At 39.0% G+C, this 21,034-nt stretch overlaps 1 protein-coding gene across 2 annotated transcripts in view; it reads right to left on the bottom strand.

Moving 5' to 3' along the window:
- The window catches only part of NOTCH3 (notch receptor 3), an 82,568-nt gene that overhangs the window by 9,656 nt on the left and 51,878 nt on the right, over positions 1-21,034 (bottom strand). The window contains exons 3-25 of one of the 2 annotated variants that reach the window (XM_063448386.1): positions 15,487-15,629; positions 15,044-15,379; positions 14,803-14,925; positions 13,717-13,950; positions 12,903-13,058; positions 12,499-12,684; positions 12,134-12,247; positions 9,332-9,445; positions 8,181-8,414; positions 7,262-7,372; positions 6,710-6,917; positions 6,405-6,553; positions 5,613-5,726; positions 4,994-5,113; positions 4,536-4,688; positions 4,172-4,400; positions 3,585-3,786; positions 2,989-3,142; positions 2,715-2,899; positions 2,331-2,463; positions 1,752-2,003; positions 890-1,002; positions 212-786 (exon numbers count right to left, since the gene is read on the bottom strand). In XM_063448386.1, coding sequence (XP_063304456.1) covers positions 212-786; positions 890-1,002; positions 1,752-2,003; positions 2,331-2,463; positions 2,715-2,899; positions 2,989-3,142; positions 3,585-3,786; positions 4,172-4,400; positions 4,536-4,688; positions 4,994-5,113; positions 5,613-5,726; positions 6,405-6,553; positions 6,710-6,917; positions 7,262-7,372; positions 8,181-8,414; positions 9,332-9,445; positions 12,134-12,247; positions 12,499-12,684; positions 12,903-13,058; positions 13,717-13,950; positions 14,803-14,925; positions 15,044-15,379; positions 15,487-15,629 — 4,338 coding nt within the window. The remainder of the gene's footprint in view (positions 1-211; positions 787-889; positions 1,003-1,751; positions 2,004-2,330; positions 2,464-2,714; positions 2,900-2,988; positions 3,143-3,584; positions 3,787-4,171; positions 4,401-4,535; positions 4,689-4,993; positions 5,114-5,612; positions 5,727-6,404; positions 6,554-6,709; positions 6,918-7,261; positions 7,373-8,180; positions 8,415-9,331; positions 9,446-12,133; positions 12,248-12,498; positions 12,685-12,902; positions 13,059-13,716; positions 13,951-14,802; positions 14,926-15,043; positions 15,380-15,486; positions 15,630-21,034) is intronic. The other variant, XM_063448387.1, reaches the window with a different exon arrangement.

Below are 21,034 nucleotides of genomic sequence, written 5' to 3'. Positions count from 1 at the left end.
AAATGAAAGCATACTTTCTCACTCAAGCAATATCTTTTATATCAATGTTGCCATACTTTAAGTACTGGTTCCAGGTTATTTTATTAATACCAGTGTTAATGGACTGTCCCTTGTTCCAGATCTAAATGCCTACTCAATCTGTCCCTTATTACAATGACTTGCATACATTGTTTTTTTACCTCTATTCTAAACCTCTGCTGTCGTCACTTACTTGCAAACTTCTCTCTCCCGACAGTCAAAGTTATCATATAGACACTGGGCAGAGAGACAATCCTTGTCACACAGAGAATTGTTGAAAAGCTCACGACACTGTGGATTATGGCATCGTTTCCATGGATCGTCCACATTTAAGGTACAGTCCCAGCCATCCCATTGACAGGCAGCCACATTGCACTCCCTGTCACAATGACCATCTCCTGCCTTTCCACGACACTGTGGTGGATTACATTGTGGAGTTGGTGTAGTGGTTGCTGGCAAAAAGAGTCTTGAATCACAACGTGGTCCTGCCAGATTCGGTGGACACTGGCAACTGAAGTAAGGGAAATGTGATGATGGGAGGCATGTTGCTCCATTACGGCAAGGGGAATGGGAACAAGGTGAATGAAAGGGAGGTGGCGATGGTGCAAATTGGGGAGGGAAGGTGGCATTGGGAGATTGGTTACAGTTGATACCAGGAGGACAGATGCAGCGAGGACCTAATGGGGAAGAAATACAAGTGGAACTAGAGGGGCAGGTGATGTCACGGCAGGAGAGGAGTGAACGTTCACATGAAGGTCCGGTATAACCCTGCATGGGAGAGAAACATTAATGTTGCATTGTCAAAAATTCTCTGTGAAAGGATCAAATAAAAATCACAAAGCAGAAGGATGTACAAATGAGAGAGTGTTACCATGGGACAATGACAGGTGTATCCAAGGGGTGTGTTAACAGTCACACGGCAGATTCCCCCATTTTGACATGGGCGAGATTCACACGTGTTCACCACACTCTGACAGCGGCGGCCTAGAAAAGGGATGGAGGGGAAAATATAAGACACAGGCTCTCAAGTCGAAGATGGATTACAGAATAATTACAAATAGCACAGTAAGCACCGTAGTACATCTCTCTCTAGATCTCCTGTCTGTAAGGCTGCCAACTGGAATACTCTTCCTGGCTGGCAATACTAGTTTTGTGCAACTTGTGTCTGGTGTCGGCAGACCTAGCCAACTCAGACTTCTTTTGACAGACTGGTCATGGCTGGATGAGACACACACCTCCAGCTGACCAGAAACAAGTAAAAAATTAGAACCATTTATAAAAAATGTGAATATAGTTCCTAACACAAAGCTGTTAAAACTAAATATTCAAATATCAGTATTCAGTAATGAAGACCTAAACATGACTCTGTGCAAACCTGCAGGTTCCATGGTGAACTCACCAGTGCTGAATGATTTACTTGCCAAAAGCTAATGGGCAGGTGGAAATTTTGAGCCCTGCAAATATGAAGGCAATCTTGCAAGGGATATGTTAATTTATTTCTGCCAGGCAAGTTACTATTTTGATATATTTTATTTGCTGTATTTAGAGATGTAGAAATTGCAGTAAATAGATTATATGACAAGTATGGAGCTCTAATTTCATAGCTGCCACAATCTGCACACAGAGGCTTCATCCCCAGGCCTTTAAACCACTTCAGCTACTATAAAGGCTTTATAAACTCCTGCACTACCACCACTAACCCCCACACACACACACTTAACCCCCTTCCTCACCTGTATAACCATTCCGACAAATACACTGGTAGTCATTGGCCAGCTGCACGCAGTCTCGGGTGTTATGTGGGTGGCAGGGTCCAGAAAGGCATTCATTGATATCTCCCTCACACCTTTCACCTGTGTAACCAGGGGGACAGTTGCAGCGGTAGCCGCCCACCTTGTCAACACATGTTCCATTATTCAAGCATTTGGGAGGCCCACTGCTGGAGAAGGAGGAGCAGTCATCCTCATTTATTTCACAAAGGACACCTGAAAAATAGTTGCAAATAATCAGAATCAAACATAAAAGGGGGACATTTAGCAAAGTGTATTTTTCTGAAAAGTGGTGCAAAGTTGTAAAGGTGGAGTGATCACCAATGGAGTGTTCTGACTAATGATGTTTGTTTCCATGGTGACTGCTCTAGTTTAAGAATACACAACTTTGTGTTTGTTTTAGAGGGGATTTATAAAATAAACTAAGCAGGAAAATAGAATGAAGGCAATGTATTAAGGAGGGCAAATGAGGTCACTCTAGGGACAAAGACAGGTGGAGGTAAAAGTGTGAAATGGCTGCAAAGCTGGAGAGCACAATCTTACCCAGGGTCCCTGGAGGGCAGGAGCAAATATAACGACCTATGAGGTCAATGCAAGAACCTCCATTCTGACAGGGGTGGGATTGACATTCATCAATATCATATTCACAATTCTTTCCATCATATCCTACTGGGCACTAAAGAAAACAATAAAAAGTAATTAGGTGTAGATAAGGGTGTGTAGTACATATAGATAAGGGTTTCAGATATTTATTGCATGATCAAGTTTTGTCATTGCTTACACAATATGCTTTTTTTTTTTAACAGTAATATGAGCACAGGAATGCATAATAACACCAGTGGTGCTCCTCTGTAAAGAATATACTTCACTCATTTCAATGGAATAGGTTTTGAATTCCACAAGTCACACAAACCACAGAGCTCTTACCTCGCAGGTGTAGCCTCCCAGAAAGCTGTGGCATACTCCTCCGTTACGACAAGGATCTGGGTCACACTGGTTGATAGGAGTCTCACAGTAGCTTCCTGTGTAGCCTCCTCTGCAGAAGCATTTGTGAGAACTGCCAGTATTAATGCATGTACCTCCTGACAGGCAAAGTTGGTCTCCACGTGCACCTGGGGAATAAAAGCCAGTAATAGGACCACATTTCAGATTTAACTTAGAAAAGCAGAGTCTTCGGGGTATTTGACCTTCCATTACTCACCTCTCCTGGCAGCTGCCACCTCACATGACACACGTGGAACATCACAGTAACTCCCAGTCCATCCTTGATCACACTCACATCGGAAAGTAGGGCCCACTTGGGTACAGCGTCCTCCATTCTTGCATGGTGAAAGCTTGCACAGGTCTAGAAGATTCTATTTTATAGTATGGAGTCAAAAGTAAAGATATTTAGAATGGCTTACCAATATACAGTAATATTCTGGTCAGAAAATGTCTGATCATACGCATTATACTATACCACATCCATGTAATCACCCCGCATATACTACTGTTCTATAGCCTATCACCCAACACACAAACATTCAAATTCTGCACTGTACACAACCTCTAACACATCCTTCTCCCTGTGCCATGTCCATCTGACAACATAGTACAGTTTCTGGACTAATATGATACATTTCTCATACATAAACAAATTTACAAACTTTTCTGCATCATCTCTCATACTTTGCTGCATTATATCCATTTATAGTTCATATTTTACACTGCCCTGACTCCTCAGCATCTCTTATTTTGCACACAAAATCTACAACCACCAACACCTACACACAATATTTGATGCATTTTAATTCTCACCTGGCACTGTGCTCCAGTGTATCCATAGGGGCAAACGCACCGGTAAGACTCCACCCTATCCACACACACTGCGCCGTTCTGGCATGGCCGCGATGCACATTCATCTACTTCATGCTGGCAGTGAGAGCCAGTAAAGCCAGAACGACACTTGCATGTGTATGTGTTGATCCCATCCACACATGTCCCGCCATTGAAACAAGAACTGGAAAGAACAGGAAAGCTGGTTAGGTACGACGACCTTCCAAAGTGATGCACTGGCTCAATATTTAAACTGCAGAAGCAAAGCTACAAAGGTGCTTTAAACCATTTAATAGGCTGTGTTTTCTTGCCACATTTAATTTTAAGGCTCAGAACAGCCCTTTTCTAATACAGCTCACAATATGTAATAAAAACGGATATAAGGAGCAATCATGTTGGGCCACACAATAACATAGCAAAAAAATTAATATTGCTTGAAGGGAAGGAGGTAGGACTGTACGGATTCTCTGAATAATGAGCTTTATAAGATAGTTTTGAGAGACAAGAGGCCATATTTTAGCTTGCATATAACAAGTCTATATGTTGGTGAAGGCAAAGTTCAGTCTTACCTGTCTGTACAGTCTTGGATGTTTGTTTCACAGATGGGCCCAGTGTATCCAGGAGCACAGGTACAAACATAGCTGTTAACATAGTCCATGCAGGTGGCCCCATTACGACATGGGTTACTTAAACACTCATTAATCTCATTAGTGCATCGGGAGCCCGTGAATCCATGAAGGCAGGTACAGGAGAAAGAACTAATTCCATCATTACAGGAACCTCCATTGAGGCAAGGATCTGAGAATGTAAAGTACACAGTGAATAAGGAATCGAGAATTCTACTAGAAAAAATAAATAAACAAATTGCACATCCATACACGCACAAATACACAATGGGATCAGCGTCCCATGTTATCTGAAATAGATACTCACTGGGGACACAGTCATCAATGTCCATCTCACAGTTTGGCCCAGTGAATCCTGATGGGCACGCACAACTATAACCACCTAGCCTGTTGGTACAGATCCCACCATGCTGGCATGGGCTCCGCATACATTCATCTATATCAATGCCACATGAGTCACCTGAAGAGAAAATAAAGTAATTTTGTTTTAGCAGTTAACCCTTTGTAACTACTTTAAATGCCATCTGGCCTCTTTACTGTCAAAGTGGCTTTTCTACAGATTGAACAACTGTTGTAATCTGTAGTGTTGTTCCCATGCTCCCAAGAACCTTTTGCAGAGGTTTAAACATCTAAATATATGAGCAAAAACCTTAATTATATTTAGAAAATGTAAGTTTTACTCACATGGTGGAAAAATAGGTCAGTGTATACTAGCAGATCTTCATTGCTATATGTAATAGATCTTTACTTATTGAAGATATTTACCTTCCCAACCAGTACCGCATTTACAGGTGTAGTCCTGATAATCCGAGGTGGGCGAGCAGATACCCCCATTTTGACAAGGTTCTGGGGCGCACGGGTCCAGGAGAGTCTCACATGTCTGACCTGTAGTGTATACAAAATCATATCATATTAAGACTTTATGGCAGCGATAGGTAACTGACACGGCAGATTATGTAAATAAAAAACAAAACAAAAAAAAAAAAAAAACATTTGCCATAAGGCCCACAGGTTTCTCCCTATATTTTACCCCCAACTAACTGCCCTTCAACACGTAATCCCTGAAAATAATAATTCCACAGATAGTGTCCATTTTACATACATTAATACACATTACATCATCTCTTTCTATCGTACATTTATAGATTTAATTTGTATAACTTGGATTTCAATTTTTTTTTTTTTAAAAACTAACGAGTAATAAAGATCCCATGCTTTTATTAAATACTTTTTTTTTATTTTATTATTATTTCAACAGAGCCCCCTTCTATCTTGGTAACCTAATTAACCACTAGTATGGCAAATTTGTTCTGACATATTCCAAAATTTCACTGCTCCATTCATGTAATTCTAAAATCGCCGCCTAGTCATCACGTCCAAGTACCTGTATATGGAAGGGTACATAGGCAGCTGAACCCTGCAACACCATCTACGCAGATACCACCATTCAGACATGGAGCAGAAGCACATTTGTTGATGCTGATCTGACAATTTGTACCTAGCAGGAGTTAGATTCTGTTAGAACATATTACGGTTTTTAAAGAACACTGGAGAAAATGTATAGTTGTGCAGATAACAGCAAACTGGGCAGTAATCTAGAAGGGAAGCAATCAACATGGAAACCAATGAAACCAGCTGGACCATTCCAGTGGTTGCCATGGAGTTTATGCACATTTGGATATTTTGCCCTTTTTCCGATTTGCATACATTTCTACATTTATCCAACTTGTCCAGAACCGCCCCCATATGCCCCAAAGCTGCAAACAAGTCATGTAACGCCAATGTTTAACAAATTCTGTTGAACATTTGAATTTGGATGTTGGGCATTCTTTTTAAATATCTCTCCACAATGTAACCTTGGTGATACATTTCATACCAGAGCAGTTGGGTTCTAAACATTGGTCAGTCAGGTGTTTTGATCTTTGTCCTATGTTGTGCCTCTTAGGCACTATGGAATTTTGTATAATATTATATATATATATATATATATATATATATTTATATTTAAATATATATATATTTAAAGTTGTCATTATAAAACCGATTAATTAAGTTACAGCTAATCAGGACAAAAGCACCCACCGTTATAGGACACCTATGGACATGCCATCAATAGTCTTTTGAGTGACTAAATTTGTTTTTCTCTATACTAAAAAAATAAATAAGTGATTTTTACCACGGAATCCATTCCGGCAGCGGCAGACAGGTCCCCCAGATCGCTCTGTGCAAGTTCCTCCATTCAGGCAGGGGTTGGTAGAACAGCCATCAGTGCTCCTTCGTTCACACATTTTACCAGTCCAACCTGGCTGGCAGTCACACAGATACCTGAGTGAATGACAAAAAAGAACAAATCTGAACAGAAGTGTTATGTGCAGGAGTAGGAACACAAAGATAATGCTGTGGGAAGGATACATGGGAGAAAAGGACAAACCATGATGAAAGCAGTTAGGCATATGGAAAATACAATAATCAAGCACATACCCATCAGTGGCTTTGCGACAAACTCCATGCACACAACCTGCTGTGCAAGCTGCTTTATCATGGTCCTGGATGGGAGTGCAATAAGAGTCTCGCGGTCCACCCCCCTCTGGACAGAGGCATCGAAAGCCATTATGGAAAGTCTGGCAGGTGCCTCCTGCACGGCAAGGGTTGGATGCACAAGGGGACACCTCAATGTTACAGAGAGGACCTGAAAACAGGAAGATGCAAGTTAAAGGGCTGCACAGCATTACAGAAGCCTTACTGCAGTAAATTTGTAATGCCTCAAGTACTAAAGATTCACTCTACACATTTAAAATAATGCTTTAAACCCTTCAAGAAAATTGAAATGTCAGGATAGTCCTGATATAATATCCTCAGAATGTTGTAATAATTTTGATAAAGAGACATAGTGACAAAAGAATGCAAGGATGTCAAAGTGTTTTCCTTCTAATCTCCCCATCCATCTATTTTTTTTTGCACACAAAAGGCTCCATATAGTGAGATGTTCCAAGCTCTTACTCTCATCTGCCAAAGTATGTAATATGCCCTCACCTGTGAATCCTGGTTTGCAGACACAATCATATCTGTTGATGCCATCTTTACATTCTCCATAGTCGCATGGGTTGCTGGCACAGTCATCATAATTGTGTTCACAGTTTACTCCTATAATACGGCAAATCCCATTGGTGTCAAGCAGAATTAAGCAAATTCAAATACATGAGCATTGTCAATATCAGTCATGTCTGCCCCAGTCAGCATTACTACTTACCCATGAGAAACAAAATCACAGCAGTTACATTCATCTCCTGTCAGAAAGGTCCCTTTCACTTACCTTGACCCTAACTTAGATTAGCAACAACCTTTGCCCCATAAAAAATGTCCCTTATAAACACCACATTAAGTTTACCATTGCAAAAATATCCAATCCCTAAAGGGCACTGTCATCAGTAATTTAAATCCCTCCAAAAAAGTGAAAACCTGTTAAAAAAAAGTCTTACAATTTTCAATTGGGCACATTAGTCAGTCAGTGTCTATTAAATTCATATAATTATAGTAAAAGTGTCAGAGGTACTCTGCTCAGCCTGGAACAATCTAATGTTCTAACTGGCTGCAAGCTGCCCAAAACCTCTTATCAGTAATTCTACGATAAACGCCAATGTATGAAAATGGTTTACATGTTGTGATGGAGTACCAAGATGGCCACCTCCATACAAACCCCCCCCCCCAAAAAAAAATAAAAAACAGCCATACATGCATGTAATTTATGGCAGAGCCATGTTGAGGTCAACTAACTAGAATAAAAGTAAAATAGAGAACATTCTGTATTTTCTGAATAAAGAGCTGTAGATAATCTAAATTTTCATGTTTTTCTCATTGAGAAAATTAGTTCAGAAAATCATCTACAATATGCCCAGTTACGTAATCGGCACAGTTACAGACATGCAGTATGCTCAACTGCTCAGTCACTCACCTGAGGTTCCGGCCTGGCAATAACACAAGTACTTGTTCACAATATCGATGCACTTTCCTCCATGCAGACACGGATTGCTGTAGCACTCATTGATCTGATTCTCACATCGATAGCCTGTATAGCCTGGGTCACAGGTGCAGGTGAAACTGGCAATGCCATCATGGCACTTACCATGGTGACAAGGATCTGGAGAGCAGTCGTTAATGTTACGCTCACAAAGGGAACCTTCAAAACCTGAAAGAAAAATATTACGTTGAGTGAAGGTAAAACAGGTGCAATGGGGAATGAGTTAAATATGGTGCTTAAGGCCAAAAAGCACAAGCATGGCATGCAGAGATATTGCCAAGCAAAAAATGAATCTTGACTGGGCAGCATTCTAGCTATTGAGCAAACAAAACACAGCAAGGTCAGGAAAGATTGAGCAAATCAAAACCACACAATGCAAAAGTTAGTAGTGGCAAAATATACTAGGATCAGGGCAGATAAAATAGTAGGATAAACCAAAATACAAAGCACATGCTAGACATAACATGGGGCAGGCCCCATCTGGAGCTAGAATAAGCAGGGCAAGGATGGATGAATAAGGATCACCAAGTAAACAGAAATTTCAGGAAAAAACATCAAAATTAGCTGTAGACTAAGGCTGTGTGAGGTGTCAATTAGGAATAGGTCAATAGCAGATAAGGTGTGATTATCGTGGAAAGTTCAGAAGGGGCATGTTTGTGCTCATGATGGTACATGTGGCTAGCTCAGGTAAAGTGAGGTATGATTAACTAAGACAGGGCCCAGGGCATGATAGGCAGGCAATACTGAGCAAGATAGTGTGCTGGGTGACAAGAGGAAAGCAAGGTACGGTAGAGCACTAACTTTGGCAAATAAGACATTGAGGGTCAGCAGCTGGTGTAAAAGCAAATTGATGGAACACCGCATAATACAAACATACAAGAAGCAGAAGAACTAAAGAAGAGTGGAAAAAAGAGCAAGCAACAGATTGATCAGACAGAAGGAAATCCAGAGACAGTACAAGACTTACCTCCCTGAATATTTTAAAAGAGACATCCAGAGAGCGTGAGAGAGAACAGGATACAGCATCAGAAAGAGACACCAGGTGTAAGATTACCCTCAGTCAGAAACTGGAGTGAAGAACTCACCCTCAGCACATCGACACTCGTACCCATTGGGTCTGTCCACACACTTTGCACCATTCTTGCATGGAGTACTGGCACATTCGTCTATATCAATCTGACACATGGAGCCCGTAAACCCTGCAAAGGAAACCATCTGTAAGTCCTCCACTAACCAAAGGTAAATAAGGAGGAAATTGTGGATTGGAGATCATATGGAACATTTTAAACATAATAGGACATAAAGTTAACTTTAAGGAGTCTACAAAAATTACCTAATAACAGAATGGCAAGCAGATTGATATAGTCACCACAAGGGCTTCATGCACTCTGGTACCGTATAAATATAATGCAAAATAATTAATAAGGACACTACTTGGGTTATTCATGCGTTAAAAAAAAAATCCATCTCTCCATCTATATATATCCATACCATAAGTTGAACCCAATACTGGACAGCTCCACAACAATTACAAGCTAAACCCTTTGCCATGCCATATGTGGAACACCATACCAGAACTATGGCACACCACAGGCAGAATCCCACTACAGAGAGCAATGTACTACATCACACGCAAACTAGAAATCTTTAACCTACATTAGGCTCACATCTACTCCATACTAAAAAAAATGCTAGGCATTATTTCAGCTAAACATGCATCAAAGCAGGGGGATGCAAATGTGTTATACTGTGATTCTTGTTGGCCAACTAAAAAACAAGTTATTAGAATAGCCGTAGATTCTATTAAAATATTCACTGCTAAATAAATGTAGCCTAGATTTTGTGTCTTGACACGTAGTCAAGTTGTCTGCATTTTCATTTCTGCTTTCACTTGGCCCAGCCAGTTCCTTTGGGAAGAGAAGGGCGGTTCTGCGTTTTCCCCCAAACTTTACTTTTTTTCCAGAACTATTCTTGGCAGGAGATTATTCATGTCCTTGCTTTCATTAATGTCATGGTATTACATTAGACATGACCTCCCTGCTTCAACAACCCAATAGCAAGGTCCTAGAGAGACTGCGATTGTCAGAGCCGATCTCCTACAGAGCAGGGAGTATTAAATCCAGCCATTCAGAGCCAGAACAGACCTCTCCAGCATGACCCCACTTCACACCAAGACAAAACTCTATGGTAACCATTTCTAGGACACCGCAAAACAAAGCAGAATAAAATGGTAGCATGGGGAAAAGATGCTCGGAATGACAAAAACTGCAAAAAACTGTAAGAGTGCAACAGAACAACTAAACAAAATTAATTGAACGAAAATAATAAATGATATCTATATTTATTTTTGTAGTACTGCTCTGTATATTTTAAAGTTTATTTCTATGTAGAGTCTATGTTCGAACATATCTGCTACAGGAGAGTGGTCAGTAGGTCTCATGTACTGTAACATTTTAAAAAAGGTTCTAAAGCTTTGCAGGATCATTCCTTTGATGTCTTTTCAACTGATTTACAATACATAAAACCATAACTGGGACCATCACCAATGAGGTCTCTAGCAGAGATTGGAAAAGGTCCTCCTCATTCCCAAATACAGAAATAAGGAACTATTTGGTAACTTTAATACTGCTTTTTATAAGAGAGCAGCTTTATTTAGACTACATTAAAAGTCTTCACAATGGGAATCTGCCATTTCTGATGCAAAGAAAAGTTCTACAGGAATTTAAAAACAAAAAAAAACAAATTTATTTAATACTTAAAAAAACATTTTATTTACAAGTTGCTGGAGTGCTATCTTTCATCTTATTTTTGTATTATTGCGAATCGCACGAGCAATATCTTGCTTCTAGAGATATTATTGTGTGTGAATATGTAATATTTAAAAAAATATATTGCATTATTGCCACAGGTTACTCATACAAAATGCACTGTTTAAGAGAGCAGTGATGCCAAGCGCCACCATGCGGACACAGAAGTTACTTCTTTAGAAAAGTATGTTGCAGTGTGATTTTCAAAGGTGGAATTATTTAAAAGAGACCGTAAAATGTCAAGAGGTACCTTTCTTGTATTAGGGGGGAGGGAGGATAAATAGTTCTCACCACCCAAAGTATGTCCATTTGATGCTGCTGCTTGGATAATGCAAAAATTATATTTTTTCTGCATTATTAGTTCAAAGCTTTCCAACTTTGGATGGCAGGGACAAGCTTCCAGAGTTGGGCTGCTTTTCGGCCAGCCTACTCAAAAAATTAGGGACAGCACCCAAAGACTGATATAACTACAAAGCCATTAGAGTTCGATGTCAGGAGCACTAGATAGCTTTGTTACATGCCTTTAAACAGCTTTAACATAAAATACACATCTGTTGTGGTTTGGTAGATATTATGTAAGCACAGTAAAGGCTATATTTGTTTATATTTTGTGATTTCAGACAATTTCATCAATACCCATAATAAACTATCAGTATATGTGCAGTTATATTTGTACATAGTCAGGGTTAGTGTTATAGCTTGCAGATTAGGCTTCGGGACAACCAAGGCACAGAAGTGATAGGTTCTAGTTAGAATTAATTAAAATTATTACGTTTTTGAAGAACATTCTTAGAGAAAGCAGACTACCTACTGCAGAAGCTGGATGCAAATCCAGCCGCTCATTCATTGGTTGAAATTGTCAGTTGTCCACTCTCAGCAAATGAATGAGCATCTGTGCATAAAACATACGCAGAGTTGACATTAGCCAGCGCAGAACTCTTGCTCCCAGAACCACTTAATCTAATATTGTTTTGTGATTAGAGTATCCCTTTAGGTTACTTGGCCTTAATGCTTTTATTAATGACTAGATTGTAGGCTTATTAAAATAAATGCTGAATACCAAGTGTGTATTTTACTCACCAGTTGGGCAGCTGCATGTAAATCCATTAACCACATCCTTACAGACTCCCCCATTAACACATGGGCTGCTCTCACACTCATTGACATTCACTTCGCAGAATGTACCACTAAAACCTACATGGGAAGAGAGGATGGTCAATGAATAAATAACACACATATTGAACTATTAGTGGGATCATATCTGGGGTGTAAACTAGTAAAGCTTATGAATATATCATTCTCTAGGATATACACATTTTAGCCGGTTCGGTTAACTTTTTTCTTCTTTTGCATTTTATTTGATTTCAGTTATAAAAACAAGCACAGGTCTGTGAAGAGTAGCTATTCCCGTACACGCTGGCTTCCCACACTGAAATGCATCATACCAGCCATGCAGATGCAGGTAAACTCTCCTATACGATCGAGGCAGGTAGCATCATTCTGACACGGGGTGGACAGACATTCATTGACATCAGTTTCACAGCGTGGCCCTGTGTATCCCCGGCCACACTGACACTGGAAGGAGCCTTGGGTATTCACACAGCGGCCAAAGTGTTCACAAGGATTGGCACCTGAAAAAAACAGATTGGCATATTATCACTTGCCCTGGAGTTCCAAGAACTCCAAGCATAGCAGACATTCATTTAATCAGAAATTGCACCCATTTCAGATTTCAAAATGCAGTAAAAATAGTCATTTCCATTTCATCCCTATTTAGTATTGCACATACCAGAGTCAACACCTATTCCACCTCAACAAAGGTGTTACAAAGTTTCATTGACAACCTTACCTATAGAGCATTCATCTACATCCTGGTCACAGGCCCCTCCTGTAAAACCCGGAGGACAAGTGCAGATTGCCCGTCCACTGACTGGGTTAGTGTCGCACATGGCATCTTTGTGGCAGGGATTACTAACACAGGCATCCTCTAAATGACACAGAAGACCTGTAAGACAGCAGAAAGTTTGTAAATACCTGCAGGACGAAGGCCTTTTTCTTTGATCTTTAAATACACTGTTTACCACCCACAGAGTGCTCCATATTGGCCTGGCAGGCTTCTTTATTTACATTTAGCCTGCCAGAGAACATTATCCGGCAACTCAGCAGTAGAATGGCTGAATTTAGAGAATGAAATCTGAAAGCTCAGCTCATAAGTTTTAAATGAACAGTAAAGGCCAAAGAGGAGTCTTCTTTGATTGCATAATGTAGACGAATTAAGATGTATAATTAAAAACAAAACCACAGCATTCTGCAGGCTCTCTGCTGCTAAATAACTCAAGATAGAGAAGAAAGCCAATCATCAGCCAGTGTTAAACATACAAATGAGAGTGATACTGTCCATATGAGTAAGTGATTAGTAAGATTTGAGAATCATGCACAATGTCACAGATTTACTTCATGTAGAAAGCAGATATACCTAAATATTACATCTAAATCAGTAGTTTTTCATATTTGGCCACTTGGACAAAGTTTTCAATTCCCTGCTTGGCTAATAAAGTACTTTGTGCGCAATAAGACATTTAATATTGCTCTTTAAAAGAAAGCAGATTGTTTAATAATTTTCTCATAGTTTGGCAATTATCAATGGGTTAAAGAACACATACCAGTCTTTCCCATTGGGCATTCGCAAAAGAAAGATGCTACACGATCATGGCAGGTGGCACCATTGAAACAGACAGCAGTGGCGCAGTCATCAATATTCTCACTGCAGCTCTCTCCTGTCCAGCCATTAACACACACACAGGAGTGCCCGCCCTGGATGTTGAAACATGTTCCTCCATTGTGGCAAGCATTGGGTTGGAGTTGGCACTCATCTACATCATCTGTACAGAACTGGCCTATCGAGAGAGAGAAAAATTGACCATCAGTTTTAAGTCAATGCAGGATCACAGGTGGAGAAAACTCCTGAAAAATACTCCAGGAGCAATAAGACTTTCCAATAAAACATTGAGTCATGTATTTTAGGGTGTCAGATTAATTACAAATGAGTTTGGCACCTTGTAATGCATGTCATTTAAATAACTAAATCTGTGTCTAGACTCTTGTGGGATCAAATTGGCCATAATTAAAATACATGCATGCACTGTATATGAGAGATCTTACAGTTGTGTCTATAATTTGTACTCAAATATTGCAATGGTAGAAAAAGCTCAAATGAGATTTGTTTGTATTGATTTTAAAGTACTGCAGATCCACAAGCTTTTATTTTTTTGGTATGTGCAGCACTTGTAGTACAAACTGAGCCTTAACAAGATAACCAAATTAGATAAACTTAAACTCAATATTGTGACAAAAATAATCATTGTAAAGTAGGCATTCTAAGGCATTTCATGTTTTTCTTGCTGTATAAGGCTCTATTAAGCTCAAACACAGAAGTAGAACCTATTGGTGGTGTAGGATGTGCACTGCGGCCTGTCACCGCCAACCACCCAAAAAAAGATAAGTGCAGGGAGGGTACCATGTCTTGCTGTTGAATTAGCACGAGTAGATAGAACGAAGGCCCTTGTTTGCAAGTTTGTTTTGCACACTGTATTTAAAATTACTGGATCAATATCAGATGTGTGACAAAGAAAAATATAGTTTCCCTTTTAACCATTTCTCCCCCCCCCCCCCACACACTGGCTCTTCTGAAAAGAAACTAATTGTTTAGTAAATAAGTCCCCAAGTTACACTCCTTTCTCGTGTCTTACCTGTCCATTCTGGGGCACACTGGCAGTTGTAGGTGTTCACACCATCTACACATGTACCACCATTCATACATTTGTGGCCTGGGCAATCATCTACGTTTATCTCACAGTTTACACCTTCAAAACCTACACAATGAAGAAACAAAAATTAACCATGAATGATAACAATGTGTTGATTTAACACTAAGTGGCTTTAGTTCATGTATTAAATCCCTTCCTTGCTCTGGGCCATGCTCCCTCTCACCTGGCAAACATGCACACTGATATGTAAGATCCCCGGTCTGTCTGCATGTGCCCCCATTCAGACACTGTGAAGGTGCACAGGGCACATAGACCGCCTCACAAAATTGCCCTGTGTAACCACTAGGACAACGGCACCGGAATGAGCCAGGGGTATTTTGACACTGTCCCCCATTCTGGCAGAGCCCAGGAGTACGACATTCATCTATATCCACCCGACAGCTGCGCCCCTGATATCCTGGTGGGCAAGTACAATTGTAACGTCCATTCCAATTGCTACAGCGGGCTCCATTCTCACAGGGGTTATTGGCACACGCATCAATAAGAGAACAGTCTTGTCCTGGAGAGAGGTCATAAAAAGTTAAAGAGACAGGTGAGTAACAGATAAGCATTTACAGTTTCCCGATAAGCTTTAGTCATCATTCCAGTTCTGCAGAATGCACTCACCTCTAAAACCTTTGGCACAACTGCACTCATACTGCACAGTGCCACTCCGGATGGAGCTTTGGCAAGCTCCTCCATTAACACAAGTCGTTGGCAAACAGGGATCTTTAAACTGGCAGAACTCTCCAATCCAACCATTGAGACATCTGTCAAGATCAAAAAAAAAAAACAAGAAAAAAAAACAGATTTAAATAACCTGGTATTATGCAGACAATGACAAGGACAGTCTCTGAGAATAAGACTAAAAGGATGTCAAGAGTCAATGCCAGATTTTGAAAATAATCTTAGAGTAACAGAGGTAGAGCTTTAACAGTATTGGTACAGAGATCTCAAACCTAGTGATGATGGAAGCCTCAAAGTGGGAAACCAGGGAAAAATAAATAAAACATTCTATATCTCTCTCTCTCTCTTTTAAGGAATGCTGTGCAAGACGTTTGAAGAGGGAAAACCCCCAAATAAATTAAAACTATAGGAAAGTGTAGACTTCTACTCACTGTAAACCATAAAACCACAGAGGTCACTGCACAAGTGACAACACCAGCCATTTAATCAAAACATTACATTCTACGATTACAGAGACAAATACCATTTACAATCCTTTGTTTCATTAAGCACCCTAATTCCACCTATTTGTCCAAATGTCTATTTTTATGGAGGTTTCATTTTTGGAAGCAATCATTTACTCAAATTATTCATTTCCCATTTTTATTTTTGCCATCATTATATAGTCTCGTCTTTTTTTAGTCTTCACCTATTTACCATTTTCTAGCAAGTCCTTGGGATAAGTCACTGATATAATTGGTAATGCAATGTGGAATAAGTTGGTGCTATGTAAACACTAATCACAAATCACCCAGTGCTCTAGATCAGTGGTCCCCAACCCAGTCCTCATGGACCACCAACAGTCCAGGTTTTGTCAGTATCTCCTTTGGAATAAAACCGAGAAATACATAAATCCTGGACTGTTGGTGGTCCATTAGGACTGGGTTGGGGAACACTGCTCTAGATCATGGGACATGGCTGAACTATTTAAAAAGGCGCAGAACACATTTTGTTTAGATCGCAGATCTAGACTGCCATTTACCATGCATGTCATTTTGTTATTTGTGGTATTTCAGTAAACACTGATACAGTAGGCTGGCCAGATATTATGAAGTTCATAATAGATTAGACCAAGGTTACAGATGTGCTCTGAAATATTCACAGGCTTCAATTAGTTCATATTTGTGTCCCCCTCTATTTCTTCCATCACAGGTAATAAGATAAAGGATTTTTTTTTTTTATTAGGAGTTTATAAAATTATATACCTGTTCTCCTGTATCTAGTTAAAGTACACATTGCAACAATTTACTGCTAGAGTGTTTGTCAAATTTACCATAAAAAGGGGGAGGGGGTAGAGTTACCAAGGGAAGGAATGGTAATGGAGGGAGGTTGGTAGTACTTATATCACTAGGTATACCCAATTTATTCTCCACAACTGTCCTACTTGTATAGAGAAAATCAATATGCCTTTTTAGCAGTGGAGCAAGAAGTCAATGTGAGAACAATGCAGACACATTCCAGATTTGCCAATAAATTGGGTAACAAAGCAAGAAAAAAAAAATAATAAAAGTGTTTGAAATGCAGAGTGGGTGGGAAAACTTTGCTATAAGGAGAATACAATGCAAAGTTCTAACAAAAAATGCTCAGTGGTCATCCTTAACAAATAAGGTCAGAAAACCATGAAATCCGTATCAAATCAGAATCTGCACCTAGCATTTCACCATAGAGAACACATTACATAGATTAAAAAAAAAAAAAAATTGAGAGAGAGTTATTTCTCTCTCAAAGGGCTTGGCACTCATCTCTGAAAATAAATGTTCTTTACAGTACCCTGGTGCAACCCACATTGTATAAATAATCCAAACACTTGGGGTGCACTTAAAAGGATTTTCAATCGGTGAAATAGTTTCATTAATCAGTGCATCAAAAATAAGCAAAACGGTCACGACAAATGATTTGACCCCTGAGCGTCTTTCTGAAAACCATGTTTGTGTCTCTGACCCTATAGTGTTCCTTTAACCCCTTAAGGACTGGACTTTTTTTGCGATGTTGTACATTTGCGACCAGGCATCTTTTTGACACTTTTGTGGTGTTTGTGTTTAGCTGTAATTTTCCGCTCTCTCATTTACTGTTCCCATACAAATTATATATTGTTTTTTTCAGGACAAAAGGGGCTCTCTTTACATACCATTATTTATATAATCTCATCTAATTTAATTTAAAAAAAATGAAAAAATATGATGAAAAATTGAAAAAAATACACGTTTTTTGAATTTTATGTGAAAAATCTTTTACTCATCTACAAAAGCGAATGAAAAAAACTGCTAAATAGATTCAAAATGTTGTCCTGAGTTCAAAAATACCCAGTGTTTACATGCTTTTTGCTTTTTTTTTGCATGTTATAGGGCTATAAGTACAAGTAGGATATTGCGGTTTCAAAACATACATTTTTAAAATGTATCAATAGTGACATTGTAACACTGTTATCTGTCATAAATTGCTAAATAACACCCCACATGTACATATTTTTTTAAAAGTAGACAACCCAGGGTATTCAATATGGGGTATGTCCAGACTTTTTTAGTAGCCACTTAGTCGCAAACACTGGCCAAAGTTAGCGTTCATATTTGTTTGTGTGTGAAAAAAGTAAAAAACTAAATTGAACGCTAATTTTGGCCAGTGTTTGTGACTAAGTGGTTACTAAAAACGACTGGACTTACCCCATTTGCAATACCTTGGGTTGTCTTCTTTTGCAAATGGTATGCCATCATGGGGGTAATTCTCATTCCTGGGCTACCATACGCTCTCAAAGGCAACGTAACCAACCTGGCCATTTTCAATGTAAAAATATTTGACCTATATATTTGACCCTGTAACTTTCAAAAACGCTATAAAACCTGTACATGGGGGGTCCTGTTCTACTCAGGAGACTTTGCTGAACACAAATATTAGTGTTTCAAAACTGGAAAATGTATCACAACAATTATATCATCAGTAAAAGTGCTGTTTGTGTGTGAAAAATGCAAAAAAAGTCACTTTCACTGACAATATCATCGCTGTGATATGTTTTACTGTTTTGAATCACTAATATTTGTGTTCAGCGAAGTCTCCCGAGTAAAACAGTACCCCCCATGTACATGTTTTAGGGTGTCGTAGAACGTTACAGGGTAAAATACAGTGATAGCAAATTAAATTCTCTGGTCTTTCGGCCTGGGTTGGCAGGCAGGTCCCTTAAATTGCAATCAATAAAATAACTTAATTATGTAAAAATATTACCTAAATACGCACGTATAATTTAAATATATATGCATATTTATATATTTGAAGTCTACGTGTATATTTATATAATTATTTATGTAATTTTGTATATCGACATATGAATAGTTCGCATTCTTTTTATTTATTTAAATATACATAGATATATATACAATTTCATTCTAAGTGTATTTTAATATAAATATATATATATTAATATCAAAATACAGTTAGAATAAAATTTCGTATAGATATATAATTTTTTTTCAATTTTTTATTATTATTTTTACTTTTTTTAATTTAATTTAAATTATTTATTATTCGTATTTTATAATAATATATATATACAATATATATAGTTATTATATATATTATATATATACGTGTGCAAATTAATTATAAGTGTATTTTTATATTAATATATGTACATATTAATATAAAAATACACTTAGCATGACATTATATATATGATATATAGACATATATTATATAGGTATAATATATGTCTATATATCATATATATACACATATATAATAATATATATATTTTTTTATTAACTATAACTTTATTTTTTTTTATGATTTTACACATGCAGGGAGACTGCCTGTCAGCACAGACAGTCCCCCTGCAGGCAGAGACTAGGACACCTATTGTGACCATGTGGTCGCCCTGTTGGGCGATCACATGGCCCCAGGGGTCCTAAACCGCCATGGGGAGACTGTCTGGGCTGCAGGCAGTCTCCCCACACCGGGAGCACCGCCGATCGCCGCCGGGGGAACGACGGCGATCGGGTAAGTACATTTTAAATTTAGGACGGTTCAGGACCGTCGTCGGTCGGCAACGCAAAAATGCCGATGACGGTCCTGAACCGTCCTGCGTCCTCAAGGGGTTAAACAGAATTAATCGAAGGCCACAATTATCATTTTCAGTTAAACATGGCAAGAGGCATCCAGGTAATGAATGTGCCAAGAAAACATGACACATCAGGCAAGAAATCATTAAAATAAGCATAAAATGAAAAATAAATCCGAATAATAAACACAAGGAAAAAAATGAATAAAGGAAGATGTGTGAAAAAAAAAAGGCAGAAAAAAAAAAAAAAAAGGACTTGATTGAGTAAACAGGAAACGGAGACTGGTGGTAGTGGTGGTGGGGGGTGAAGGAGATTCAGACATGGAACAGCTGGAATAAGTTAACGAGAGAGCATTGTAAACCATTATTGGCTCAAAGATTGCACATTCCCTTTAGCCACGAACAACCTTGAGAAGGCTGCATTAATATGATGCCTAAGAGACTTACAGGGTTATTCACTAAAGGGAGAATTCAACGTAAACTTGAAGGTTGAAATGAAGGTCAAAATAGCTTAACTGGAAAAATTCTCTAAGTCAGCTTCGCTTTCAATTTGGCTACTCTGGCCTTAAATTTGAAGAATTCTCACAGGATACCTCTAATTGTTCTAGAAGAAAATGAGGACATGTGCTGGAGTGTATTTGGTCTACATTTTTTTGTGCTTATTTACTAAAGCTCTCTATAACTGTGCTCCTCCTTACATCTCCATCATTAGCAGATATGCACCAGCACAGCCTCTTCACTCAGACGACCTGTTGTCTCGCTCTAGCACCTCCAATCCAGAATCCCACCTGCAGGACTTCTCCTGGGTTGCGCCCTCCTCCCCCCGCCCCCCCCCCCCCCGTTATGGAATGTTCAGCCGCTGGACATCTAGCTCTCCTAGTCTTGCCAGTCCATCAATTAAAACCCCTAAAAACACACTTCTTTAGAGCATACCAACTCTCCATCCTCAACTCCTATACCCTTCCTTTGCAGTTCCCCCACCTACTGTGCTCACTCCTTCTAAAAACCCATCCCATCTTCAAAAGGCTTTATTAAAGGAACACTATAGTCATCTATATCACTTTAAATAAAGCAGTTTTAGTGTATAGATCATTCCCCTGCAATTTCACTGCTCAATTCACTGTCATTTAGGAGTTAAATCACTTTGTTTCTGTTTATGCAGCCCACAGAGCCTGCATGAAAAAAAAAACTGGTTTCACTTTCAAACAGATGTAATTTACCTTAAATAATTGTATCTCAATCTCTAAATTGAACTTTAATCACATACAGGAGGCTCTTGCAGGGTCTAGCAAGCTATTAACATAGCAGGGGATAAGAAAATCTTAATTAAACAGAACTTGCAATAAAGAAAGCCTAAATAGGGCTCTCTTTACAGGAAGTGTTTATGGAAGGCTGTGCAAG

The sequence above is a fragment of the Pelobates fuscus genome, chromosome 3 (genome assembly GCF_036172605.1).
Source record: "Pelobates fuscus isolate aPelFus1 chromosome 3, aPelFus1.pri, whole genome shotgun sequence".
Lineage (NCBI taxonomy): Eukaryota > Metazoa > Chordata > Amphibia > Anura > Pelobatidae > Pelobates > Pelobates fuscus.
Note: the sequence above shows the minus strand (reverse complement) of the source record. Positions and strands in the feature narration are given on the sequence as shown.